At 34.4% G+C, this 15,000-nt stretch overlaps 1 protein-coding gene across 3 annotated transcripts in view; it reads left to right on the plus strand.

The window, feature by feature from the left end:
• The window catches only part of LOC112242281 (adhesion G protein-coupled receptor E5), a 28,539-nt gene that overhangs the window by 4,961 nt on the left and 8,578 nt on the right, over nt 1–15,000 (plus strand). Inside the window, exons 2-5 of one of the 3 annotated variants that reach the window (XM_042312550.1) lie at nt 2,259–2,492; nt 2,719–2,844; nt 2,949–3,080; nt 4,868–4,999. In XM_042312550.1, coding sequence (XP_042168484.1) covers nt 2,259–2,492; nt 2,719–2,844; nt 2,949–3,080; nt 4,868–4,999 — 624 coding nt within the window. Of the gene's footprint in view, nt 1–2,258; nt 2,493–2,718; nt 2,845–2,922; nt 3,081–4,867; nt 5,000–15,000 lie in introns of those variants that run through there. The other 2 variants (XM_042312551.1, XM_042312552.1) reach the window with 2 other exon arrangements.

The following is a 15,000-nucleotide window of genomic DNA, read 5'->3' on the forward strand; positions in this document are numbered from 1 at the left end:
CCAGTATTTTCTGAATCCAGGCATGGGTCTAGTTTAGGACAGTGTAATAATTACATGAAGAAGCATTCAAATGAAATAAAAAATGAATTGGACCAGCACCATTGCTGGATTCTACAAGATTATCATTGAAAACGTGACCAGCGATCAGGACATCAAGTAATAAAGTGGCTGTAGATCATTTGAAAAACGTTTAAATAAGCGCTATGTGTTCGGTGAGTACCGGTAGTTAGTTGCAATTCACTATGATTGTTACATTTTTACTTTGATGGCAAACTTTCTGTACTGCTAACATTCACTTCCAGTCACTTCCAGTCATTTTTGCTCCGGTGCTGGTCCAATAAATGTGTTTATTTTCGACAGCTTCGCATGGAATTATTACGTTGTCATAACCTGTATTTATTCTACCTACAGTAGGCATGGGTACACTCATAATGCTGCCAGTCCTCACCATTATGTCATCATTGACTTGGAATGGGGACTTCCATTCTATTCATTCTAGTTCTAAGGTCAATACTCCCCAAAAGGCAGCTTGAAAAGTAGCTGAATTTGTAGCTAGATTTGAAGTTTCTGGATGGTTCTGAAACCTTGCTAAATATAGCGACAAAGTCACTTTTATTGACAAAACTGGTCTGATACAAAAGTATTGATGTTTCTATCAGAGTAAACTGGTCTGGTCTGATACAAAAGTATTGATGTTTCTATCAGAGTAAAAATACCATGTGATTGATGACGTTTGAAGCTTTGGACGTCACAACAACCGTCAAAGACAGTGCAGTGTGGAGACTGAAACTGACAGTACAGTGTGAAGGCTGAAACTGACAGTACAGTGTGAAGGCTGAAACTGACAGTACAGTGTGAAGGCTGAAACTGACAGTACAGTGTGGAGGCTGAAACTGCTTCTCCAATAGAAATCCCTGATCACACTTACAGGATTAGAAATTGTGACTAGGACAGTACAGTGTGGAGGCTGAAACTGCTCCTCCAATAGAAATCCCTAATCGCATTTACAGGATTAGAAATCGTGGCTAGCGGTCGGGAAATAAAAGTAATGATGAATCATTTTGAATCATTTTTAACTTCTCTCATTGACTTCTCAAACCCCAAACTGCCCTGATCTGCTTGGTCTATTATGCAAGCGTTCCATATTGTGCATCTGGGTTAAGACTGCTGGACAGTGAGCGCCGACCTCTGCTGTACGCTTTTCGTTTTATCTAGTTTTATCTAGAAAGATCGCTCAGGGCGTAGAACCACACAGGAATCTATCTTGAAATCACAGCACACCACTATTGATTGGGCTCGCTAGCGGCACAGCGGTCTAAGGCACTGCATCTCAGTGCTAGAGGCGTCACTACAGACACCCTGGTTTGACCAGGCTGTTTCACAACTGGCCGTGATTGGGAGTCCCATAGGGCGGAGCACAATTTGCCCCAAAGGCTTCAGAAAGCCTCCCATTGGTAGTTGTTTGGTTAAGTAATACCCTCCCACCCTCTCTCTCTCTCTGTGTCTGAATCTCCCTCCCTCCCTCTGTCTGTCTGTCTGTCTGTCTGTCTGTCTGTCTGTCTGTCTGTCTGTCTGTCTGTCTGTCTGTCTGTCTGTCTGTCTGTCTGTCTGTCTGTGTCTGAATCTCCCTCCCTCTGTCTGTCTGTCTCTGTCTCTGTCTGTCTGTCTGTCTGTCTGTCTGTCTGTCTGTCTGTCTGTCTGTCTGTCTGTCTGTCTGTCTGTCTGTCTGTCTGTCTGTCTGTCTGTGTCTGAATCTCCCTCTGTCTGTCTGTCTGTCTGTCTGTCTGTCTGTCTGTCTGTCTGTCTGTCTGTCTGTCTGTCTGTCTGTCTGTCTGTCTGTCTGTCTGTCTGTCTGTCTGTCTGTCTGTCTGTCTGTGTCTGAATCTCCCTCCTCTGTCTGTCTGTCTGTCTGTCTGTCTGTCTGTCTGTCTGTCTGTCTGTCTGTCTGTCTGTCCTGTCTGTCTGTCTGTCTGTCTGTCTGTCTGTCTGTCTGTCTGTCTGTCTGTCTGTCTGTCTGTCTGTCTGTCTGTCTGTCTGTCTGTCTGTCTGTCTGTCTGTCTGTCTGTCTGCGTGTCTGTCTGTGTTTGAATCTCCCTCCCTCTGTCTCTGTCTGTCTGTCTGTCTGTCTGTCTGTCTGTCTGTCTGTCTGTCTGTCTGTCTGTCTGTCTGTCTGTCTGTCTGTCTGTCTGTCTGTCTGTCTGTCTGTCTGTCTGTCTGTGTCGCTCTCTCACTCTCTCTCCCTTTCTCTCTCCTCACAGGTCTTCATTTCACTCTACTGGGGAACATAGAGGCCAGAGATTGCAGCCTGGGCTTCATTGCCAAAGGGAGACAATGTGATGATATAGATGAGTGTAAAGAGTGGGACAGTAACCCACCCTGTGGAAGTAATGCCACATGTTACAACACACAGGGGAGCTTCTACTGTCACTGTCTACCTGGGTTCAGATCCACAACATCTTTGAAGTTTACTCCTTTTGCTGGGGAGTGTAAGGGTGAGTATTCAATTGTCTGAGTGTGTGTGTGTGTGTGTGTGTGTGTGTGTGTGTGTGTGTGTGTGTGTGTGTGTGTGTGTGTGTGTGTGTGAATGATACATGTCAAGGGAATTAAACATTGCTTTGGCTCCTATCTCCTTATTTCCTCTGTTCAGGAAGTTGTCCAATAGAAAAGTGTTTTTGTTGCAAAACAAATTTTTGAACACATATTTCCTTCTCTCTTCAGACCTCAATGAGTGCCTGGAGAACCCACCGGTTTGTGGCAGCAACACCATTTGCATCAACACCATCGGGAGCTTCAACTGCCAATGTCAACCTGGGTTCAGAGTTACTTACGCTGGACACTGTGCAGGTGAGTCCAAAAAAAGAGCATCAATGTGTGTGTGCATGTGTGTGTGTGTGTGTGTGTGATGCGAGTATCTCAGCTTAGTTTATGTGTGTGTGTGTCCACTACAGATGAGGATGAGTGTGTGTGGGTTCCCCCGGTGTGTGGCGCTCTGGGCATGTGCACAAACACAGCTGGCCGATACACCTGCACCTGTCCGCCAGGGCTCAGTAACCACGGCAACAACACTGCCCCCTGCACAGGTGAGGTGGCCGAGGCCATGCTAGCTCTGACCTCTTACCTATGAAATCTAACGTCTGACCTTCGACCCCGTGACCCTCACTCTTTGAAGACACCTGTCAGATCTCACAACGCCTGCATACCATGTTTAACCCATCAGTTACCCCGTCACAGGATATAGCAGCAATCTGATGCCCGACTGCACAGTTGATGACGTGGCACGCAGCCATTGGTGCAATGTAATAATTACAATTGAGTCAGCCTGGAATGTGACCACGTAAATAAGGGGATTCCAAAACTCTCCTCCAGGACACAAAGCCTTCCATGTATTGTAGCTATTCCACAGCTAGTTCACCTGATTCAACTTGTCAACTAATCTTAAAGCCCTTCACTAGGTGAATCAGGTGAGATCAGGAAAACAACAAAGTGGTTCAGGTTTGAGAAAACAACAAAGTGGTGAAATGTTTAGGGGGTCCCTAAACCTGATTGAACTGTGACACCTACACTGACTTAAATGCCCCTAAACCTGATTGAACTGTGACACCTACACTGACTTAAATGCCCCTAAACCTGATTGAACTGTGACCCCCACACTGACTTTAATGCCCCTAAACCTGATTGAACTGTGACCCCTACACTGACTTTAATGGCCCTAAACCTGATTGAACCGTGACACCTACACTGACTTAAATGCCCCTAAACCTGATTGAACTGTGACCCCTACACTGACTTAAATGCCCCTAAACCTGATTGAACTGTGACCCCCACACTGACTTAAATGCCCCTAAACCTGATTGAATCTTACCCCCACACTGACTTAAATGCCCCTAAACCTGATTGAACTGTGACCCCCACACTGACTGTAATGCCCCTAAACCTGATTGAACTGTGACACCCACACTGACTTTAATGCCCCTAAACCTGATTGAACTGTGACCCCCACACTGACTTAAATGCCCCTAAACCTGATTGAACTGTGACCCCCACACTGACTTAAATGCCCCTAAACCTGATTGAACTGTGACCCCCACACTGACTTTAATGCCACTAAACCTGATTGAACTGTGACCCCCACACTGACTTTAATGCCCCTAAACCTGATTGAACTGTGACCCCCACACTGACTTGCATGCAGCAGATCTGAGACTGTCTGAATGGCTTACTCCCTCTAGATAATCTTGCTCTCTCTCTTTCTCTTTCTCTCACTTTCTTTTTCTCTCCCTTTATTATCCTCTCATTCTCTCTGTCTCTTACCATCATTATCCTCTCATTCTCTCTGTCTCTTACCATCATTATCCTCCTATTTTTCCTCTTCCTCCTTATTATCAGCTGTCTGAGCTGCTTACCGATCGCTGCAGCTGTACACAGCCCATCTGTAAATAGCCCATCCAATCTACCTACCTCATCCCCATATTGTTTAAATTAACTTTTTGCTCTTTTGCACACCAGTATTTCTATTTGCACATCATCTGCTCATCTATCACTCCAGTGTTAATTTGCTAAATTGTAATTATTTCGCTGCTATGGCCTATTTATTGCCTTACCTCCTCACATCATTTGCACACACTGTATATAGACTTTTCTATTGTGTTATCGACTGTACGTTTGTTTATTCCATGTGTAACTCTGTGTTGTTGTATGTGTCACACTGCTTTGCTTTATATTGGCCAGGTCACAGTTGTAAATTAGAACTTGTTCTCAACTGGCCTACCTGATTAAATAAAGGTGAAATAAAATTTAAAAATCATTAAAAAATCATCATTATCCCCCACCCTACACTCATCTCTCTTTTTATCTCTTTCTCCCTCAGACATAGATGAGTGTAATGAGATCGCTGGTATCTGTGGAGTGGGCGGGGACTGCCAGAACCAGAAAGGAAGCTACAGTTGCCTCTGTCACCCTGGATACAGTAACTACGACAACAAACAGGCTCAGTGCTCAGGTGATTGTAGAATCTGGTACTATGACGCGTTGCTTCCCACGACACCATACATTACAATACGATCACTTTGTCTCTTAGAAGAGGAAGGCCTGGATCGGAAATATAACTAGGCTCCTATTTTAACAGTCCTAAATTACAGCTATATCTAACATAACATAACAACCACTACATGACCAAAAGTATGTGGACACTTCTCGTCTAACATCTCTTTCCAATTCATGGGCATTAATATGGAGTTGATCCCCCCCTTTGCTGCTATAACAGCCTCCACTCTTCTGGGAAAGCTGTTCACTAGATGTTGGAACATTTCTGTGGAGACTTGCTACCATTCAGTCACAAGAGCATTAGTGAGGTCGGGCACTGATGTTGGGCGATTAGGCCTGGCTCACAGTCAGCATTCCAATTTATCCCAAAGGTGTATGATAGGGTTGAGGTCGGGGCTCTGTGCAGGCCAGTCAAGTTCTTCCACACCGATCTCGACAAACCATTTCTGTATGGACAGGAAATGGCCTTCCCCAGACGGTTGACACAAAGTTGGAAGCACAGAATTGTCTACAATGTAATTATATGCTGTAGCTTTCAGCTTTCCCTTCACTGGAACTAAGGGGCCTATCGTGAACCACGAAAAATAGCTCCAGATCATTAGTCCTCCTCAACCAAACCTTACACTTTGCACTATGCATTCTGGCATGTAGCAGTCATCTGCCAAACACAGATTAGTCCGTCGGACTGCCAGATGGTGAAGCATGATTCATCACTCCAGAGAATGTGTTTCCACTGCTCCAATCACGGTGAGCATTACACCACACCAGCCGACGCTTGGCATTGCACATGGTGATCTTACGCTTGTGTGCGGCTGCTCGGCCATGGAAACCCATTTCACGAAGTTCCCGATGAACAGTTATTGTGCTGGCGTTGCTTCAAGAGACCGTTTTTAACTCAGTTGTGAGTCTTGCAACTGAGGACAGACAATTTTTACACAATTTGCGATTTAGCGGCTTAATTGTTGTTGCTTCTAGATGTTTCCCCTTCACAATAGCATCACTTACAGTTGACCAGGGCAGCTCTAGAATGGCAGACATTTTACGAACTGACTTGTTGGAAAGGTGGCATCTTATAACGGTTCCACATTGAAAGTCACTGAGCTCTTCAGTAAGGCCATTCTACTGCCAATGTTTGTCTATAAAGATTGCATGGCTGTGTGCTCGATTTTATACACCTGTCAGCAACGGGTGTGGCTGAAATAGCTGAATCTATTCATTTGAAGGGGTGTCCACATACTATTGTATTGACAGTGTAGAGTAACAAAATATAACTTCAAATAATATAACACAAAATAACATAACACATTAGAAAATATCATAATGTAACATATCATAATGTAACATAACATAATGTAACATAACATAATGTAACATAACATAATGTAACATAACATAATGTAACATATCATAATGTAACATAACATAATGTAACATAACATAACATAATGTAACATAACATAATGTAACATAACATAATGTAACATAACATAACATAATGTAACATAACATAATGTAACATAACATAACATAATGTAACATAACATAATGTAACATAACATAATGTAACATATCATAATGTAACATAACATAATGTAACATAACATAATGTAACATAACATAATGTAACATAACATAATGTAACATATCATAATGTAACATAACATAATGTAACATATCATATCATAATGTAACATAACATATCATAATGTAACATATCATAATGTAACATAACATAATGTAACATATCATAATGTAACATAACATAACATAATGTAACATAACATAATGTAACATAACATAATGTAACATAACATAATGTAACATAACATAATGTAACATAACATAATGTAACATAACATAATGTAACATAACATAACATAATGTAACATAACATAACATAATGTAACATAACATAATGTAACATAACATAATGTAACATATCATAATGTAACATAACATAATGTAACATAACATAATGTAACATAACATAATGTAACATAACATAATGTAACATATCATAATGTAACATAACATAATGTAACATATCATATCATAATGTAACATAACATATCATAATGTAACATATCATAATGTAACATAACATAATGTAACATATCATAATGTAACATAACATAACATAATGTAACATAACATAATGTAACATAACATAACATAATGTAACATAACATAATGTAACATAGCATAATGTAACATAACATAATGTAACATAACATAATGTAACATATCATAATGTAACATAACATAATGTAACATATCATAACATAATGTAACATAACATAACATAACATATCATAACATAATGTAACATATCATAATGTAACATATCATAACATAATGTAACATAACATATCATAATGTAACATAACATATCATAATGTAACATATCATAATGTAACATAACATATCATAATGTAACATATCATAATGTAACATAACGTATCATAATGTAACATAACATATCATAATGTAACATATCATAGTGTAACATATCATAATGTAACATAACATAACATAATGTAACATAACATAATGTAACATAACATAATGGAGCATAACATAATGTAACATATCATAATGTAACATAACATAATGTAGCATAACATAATGTAACATAACATAATGTAACATAACATAATGTAACATAACATAACATAATGTAACATAACATAATGTAACATATCATAATGTAACATAACATAATGTAACATATCACAATGTAACATAACATAATGTAACATATCATAATGTAACATAGTATAATGTAACATAACATATCATAATGTAACATATCATAATGTAACATATCATAACATAATGTAACATAACATAACATATCATAACATAATGTAACATATCATAATGTAACATATCATAACATAATGTAACATACCATATCATAATGTAACATAACATATCATAATGTAACATATCATAATGTAACATAACATACCATAATGTAACATAAGATATCATAATGTAACATATCATAATGTAACATATCATAGTGTAACATAACATAACATAACATAATGTAACATAACATAATGTAACATAACATAATGTGACATATCATAATGTAACATAACATAACATAATGTAACATAACATAACATAATGTAACATAACATAACATAACATATCATAACATAATGTAACATATCATAATGTAACATATCATAACATAATGTAACATAACATATCATAATGTAACATATCATAATGTAACATAACATATCATAATGTAACATAACATATCATAATGTAACATATCATAATGTAACATAACATAACATAACATAATGTAACATAACATAATGTAACATATCATAATGTAACATAACATAATGTAACATAACATAATGTAACATATCATAATGTAACATAACATAACATAATGTAACATGACATAATGTAACATAACATAACATAATGTAACATATCATAATGTAACATAACATAATGTAACATAACATAACATAATGTAACATAGCATAATGTAACATAACATAATGTAACATAACATAATGTAACATAACATAACATAATGTAACATAACATAATGTAACATAACACAACATAATGTAACATATCATAATGTAACATAACATAATGTAAGATAACATAATGTAACATAACATAATGTAACATAACATAATATAACATATCATAATGTAACATAACATAATGTAACATAACATAACATAATGTAACATAACATAATGTAACATATCATAATGTAACATAACATAATGTAACATATCATAATGTAACATAACATAATATAACATAACATAATGTAACATAACATATCATAACATAATGTAACATATCATAATGTAACATAACATATCATATCATAATGTAACATATCATAATGTAACATAACATAACATAATGTAACATAACATATCATAATGTAACATATCATAATGTAACATATCATAACATAATGTAACACAACATAACATAATGTAACATAACATAATGTAACATAACATAATGTAACATATCATAATGTAACATATCATAATGTAACATAACATATCATATCATAATGTAACATATCATAATGTAACATATCATAATGTAACATATCATAATGTAACATAACATATCATATCATAATGTAACATAACATATCATATCATAATGTAACATATCATAATGTAACATATCATAATGTAACATATCATAATGTAACATATCATAATGTAACATAACATATCATATCATAATGTAACATAACATAATGTAACATAACATATCATAATGTAACATAACATAATGTAACATATCATAATGTAACATATCATAACATAATGTAACATAACATAACATAATGTAACATAACATAATGTAACATAACATAATGTAACATATCATAATGTAACATAACATAATGTAACATAACATAATGTAGCATAACATAATGTAACATAACATAATGTAACATATCATAACATAACATATCATATCATAATGTAACATATCATAATGTAGCATAACATAATGTAACATATCATAACATAATGTAACATAACATAACATAATGTAACATAACATAATGTAACATAACATAATGTAACATAACATAATGTAACATATCATAGTGTAACATATCATAACATAATGTAACATAACATAACATAATGTAGCATAACATAATGTAACATAACATAATGTAACATATCATAATGTAACATAACATAATGTAACATATCATAATGTAACATATCATAATGTAACATAACATAATGTAACATAACATAATGTAACATAACATAATGTAACATAACATAACATAATGTAACATATCATAATGTAACATAACATAATGTAAGATAACATAATGTAACATAACATAATGTAACATAACATAATATAACATATCATAATGTAACATAACATAATGTAACATAACATAACATAATGTAACATAACATAATGTAACATATCATAATGTAACATAACATAATGTAACATATCATAATGTAACATAACATAATATAACATAACATAATGTAACATAACATATCATAACATAATGTAACATATCATAATGTAACATAACATATCATATCATAATGTAACATATCATAATGTAACATAACATAACATAATGTAACATAACATATCATAATGTAACATATCATAATGTAACATATCATAACATAATGTAACACAACATAACATAATGTAACATAACATAATGTAACATAACATAATGTAACATATCATAATGTAACATATCATAATGTAACATAACATATCATATCATAATGTAACATATCATAATGTAACATATCATAATGTAACATATCATAATGTAACATATCATAATGTAACATAACATATCATATCATAATGTAACATAACATAATGTAACATAACATATCATAATGTAACATAACATAATGTAACATATCATAATGTAACATATCATAACATAATGTAACATAACATAACATAATGTAACATAACATAATGTAACATAACATAATGTAACATATCATAATGTAACATAACATAATGTAACATAACATAATGTAGCATAACATAATGTAACATAACATAATGTAACATATCATAACATAACATATCATATCATAATGTAACATATCATAATGTAGCATAACATAATGTAACATATCATAACATAATGTAACATAACATAACATAATGTAACATAACATAATGTAACATAACATAATGTAACATATCATAGTGTAACATATCATAACATAATGTAACATAACATAACATAATGTAGCATAACATAATGTAACATAACATAATGTAACATATCATAATGTAACATAACATAATGTAACATATCATAATGTAACATATCATAATGTAACATAACATAATGTAACATAACATAATGTAACATATCATAATGTAACATAACATAATGTAACATATCATAATGTAACATATCATAATGTAACATATCATAATGTAACATATCATACTGTAACATAACATAATGTAACATATCATAATGTAACATATCATACTGTAACTTAACATAATGTAACATAACATAATGTAACATATCATAATGTAACATATCATAATGTAACATAACATAATGTAACATATCATAATGTAACATAACATAATGTAACATATCATAATGTAACATATCATAATGTAACATATCATAATGTAACATAACATAATGTAACATATCATAATGTAACATATCATAATGTAACATAACATAATGTAACATAACATAATGTAACATATCATAATGTAACATATCATAATGTAACATAACATAATGTAACATATCATGATGTAACATATCATAATGTAACATAACATAATGTAACATATCATAATGTAACACATCATAATGTAACATATCATAATGTAACATATCATAATGTAACATAGCATAATGTAACATATCATAATGTAACATATCATAATGTAACATAACATATCATAATGTAACATATCATAATGTAACATAACATATCATAATGTAACATATCATAATGTAACATAACATATCATAATGTAACATATCATAATGTAACATAACATAATGTAACATATCATAATGTAACATACCATAATGTAACATATCATAATGTAACATAACATAATGTAACATACCATAATGTAACATAACATAACATAATGTAACATAACATAATGTAACATAACATAATGTAACATAACATAATGTAACATAACATAATGTAACATAACATAATGTAACATAACATAATGTAACATATCATGATGTAACATATCATAATGTAACATATCATAATGTAACATATCATAATGTAACATATCATAATGTAACATAACATATCATAATGTAACATATCATAATGTAACATACCATAATGTAACATATCATAATGTAACATAACATAATGTAACATACCATAATGTAACATAACATATCATAATGTAACATAACATAATGTAACATAACATATCATAATGTAACATACCATAATGTAACATATCATAATGTAACATAACATAATGTAACATACCATAATGTAACATAACATATCATAATGTAACATAACATAATGTAACATAACATATCATAATGTAACATAACATAATGTAACATACCATAATGTAACATAACATATCATAATGTAACATAACATAATGTAACATAACATAATGTAACATACCATAATGTAACATAACATATCATAATGTAACATAACATAATGTAACATAACATACCATAATGTAACATAACATAATGTAACATATGCATATCTAGCCTATCCTTTGATTCATTAAGTGATTTACAACAGTGAGTGGATACATTTTGTTATGGGTGGCTGCATATTACAGTAAGGTCTGTCCTTCTGTTTCTGTAGGTAGTGTTATTACAGAGACTCTCTGTTCCACTGGCAGCTTCCTCTTCCTAATATAATGTCCCAAATGACACCCTATTCCCTATACTACATTAGACTAGGGCCCTATTCCCTATATAGTGCACTACATTAGACCAGGGCCCATAGAGCACCTCTATAATAGGTTGTCATTTGGGATGCATGCTAGGATGGTTACCATGGAAACATTTCAGCACTGGTGTGCTGTGGGTTTCTGGGTGTTTTAATCTCCACCTCAACTTCCTCTCTGTCTCATGTCTTCATTTATATCTTAGTTAGTTGGTATCTGATGGTAAACATGGTTACCCATGGCAACAACTTTGATCTACTATTGTGGTGTGGTGTTGGTGTGTAGTGTTGTTGTGTTGCGGTGTGTTGTATTTGTATTTATTAAGGATCCCCATTAGTTCCAGCCAAGGCAGCAGCTAGTCTTCCAGGGGTCCAGCAACATTAATAACCTCTCTGGGATAGGCGGGATGCAAATGTCCTCACCTGGCCAATTGGCAGGAAAAATGCAGAGCGCCAAATTAAAAAAAAAAATTCTATAAAATTCAAATTTTCATTAATTCACACATGTCTGTGTATTTACTTTTATTTAACTAGGCAAGTCAGTTAATTAAGAACAAATTCTTATTTTCAATGACGGCCTAGGAACAGTGGGTTAACTGCCTGTTCAGGGGCAGAACGACAGATTTGTACCTTGCAACCTTCCGGTTACTAGTGCAACAATCTAACCACTAGGCTACCTTGCCGCCCCAGGTGTTGTGAATCCAGCCAACATGTCAGATTTCAAAAAGGCTTTTCGGCGAAAGCATAAGAAGCTATTATCTGAGGATAGCACAACAGTAAACAAAGAAAGCATAGCATATTTCAACCCTGCAGGCGCGACACAAAACACAGAAATAAAATATAATTCATGCCTTACCTTTGACGAGCTTCTTCTGTTGGCACTCCAATATGTCCCATAAACATCACAAATGGTCCTTTTGTTCAATTAATTCCGTCTATATATTTACAAAATGTCCATTTATTTGGCGTGTTTGATCCAGAAAAAAAACAGCTTCCACTTTGAGCAACATCACCACAAAATATCTCAAAAGTTACCTGTAAACTTTGCCAAAACATTTCAAACTACTTTTATAATACAACTTTAGGTATTTTTAAACGTTAATAATCGATCAAATTGAAGACGGGTCTATCTGTGTTCAATACAGGAGGATCACAAACCAACGCTACTTTTCACGTCTGAAACAGTACACATAACGTTACCCTGTTCCAAGATGGTCGTACTTCTTCATTGCACAAAGGAAAAACCTCAACCAAAGGCTGGTGACATCCAGTGGAAGCGGTAGAGGAACTGCCTAAGAAATATCGTTTCCCAATGAGAACTCACTGAACAGACAGTGACCTCAAAAAATAATAATTCTAAATGGTTTGTCCTCGGGGTTTTGCCGGCTACATAAGTTCTGTAATACTCACAGACATGATTCAAACAGTTTTAGAAACTTCAGAGTGTTTTCTTTCCAAATCTACTAATAATATGCATATCTTATATTCTTGGCATGAGTAGCAGGAAGTTGAAATTGGGCACGCTATTTATCCAAAAGTGAAAATGCTGCCCCCTATCCCAAAGAGGTTTTAAGGCAGTTTAAAAAACATTACGAAACATTCACAATAGATTTCACAACTCACTAAGTGTTGTGTTGTGTTGTTGTGTGTGGTGTAGTGGTGTGTAGTAGTGTGTTGTGTTGTTGTGTGTGGTGTAGTGGTGTGTAGTAGTGTGTTGTGTTGTTGTGTGTGGTGTAGTGGTGTGTAGTAGTGTGTTGTGTTGTTGTGTGTGGTGTAGTGGTGTGTAGTAGTGTGTTGTGTTGTTGTGTGTAGTGTAGTGGTGTGTAGTAGTGTGTTGTGTTGTTGTGTGTGGTGTAGTGGTGTGTAGTAGTGTGTTGTGTTGTTGTGTGGTGTAGTGGTGTGTAGTAGTGTGTTGTGTTGTTGTGTGTAGTGTAGTGGTGTGTAGTAGTGTGTTGTGTTGTTGTGTGTGGTGTAGTGGTGTGTAGTAGTGTGTTGTGTTGTTGTGTGTGGTGTAGTGGTGTGTAGTAGTGTGTTGTGTTGTTGTGCACGTATGATGGTGGTGTGTTGTGTTGTTGTGTGTGCTGTAGTGGTGTGTAGTAGTGTGTTGTGTTGTTGTGCACGTGTGATGGTGTTGTGTTGTGTTGTTGTGTGTGCTGTAGTGGTGTGTAGTAGTGTGTTGTGTTGTTGTGCACGTGTGATGGTGGTGTGTTGTGTTGTGTTGTTTTGTGTTGTTGTGCAGGTGGGATTGTGTTGTGTAGGTGTGATTGTGTTGTGCTGTGTAATGTTGTGTTGTGTTGTGTTGTGTTGTGTTGTGCTGTGTAATGTTGTGTTGTGTTGTGCTGTGTTGTGTTGTGTTGTGCTGTGTTGTGTTGTGTTGTGCTGTGTAGTGTTGTGTTGTGCTGTGTAGTGTTGATCCCGGTGTGATGGTTGTGTTTTGTAAAATGTACATGTTGTGTTGTGTCGATCCAAATGTGATGGTTTT

Source organism: Oncorhynchus tshawytscha, unplaced genomic scaffold, assembly GCF_018296145.1.
Source record: "Oncorhynchus tshawytscha isolate Ot180627B unplaced genomic scaffold, Otsh_v2.0 Un_contig_4384_pilon_pilon, whole genome shotgun sequence".
Classification (NCBI taxonomy): domain Eukaryota; kingdom Metazoa; phylum Chordata; class Actinopteri; order Salmoniformes; family Salmonidae; genus Oncorhynchus; species Oncorhynchus tshawytscha.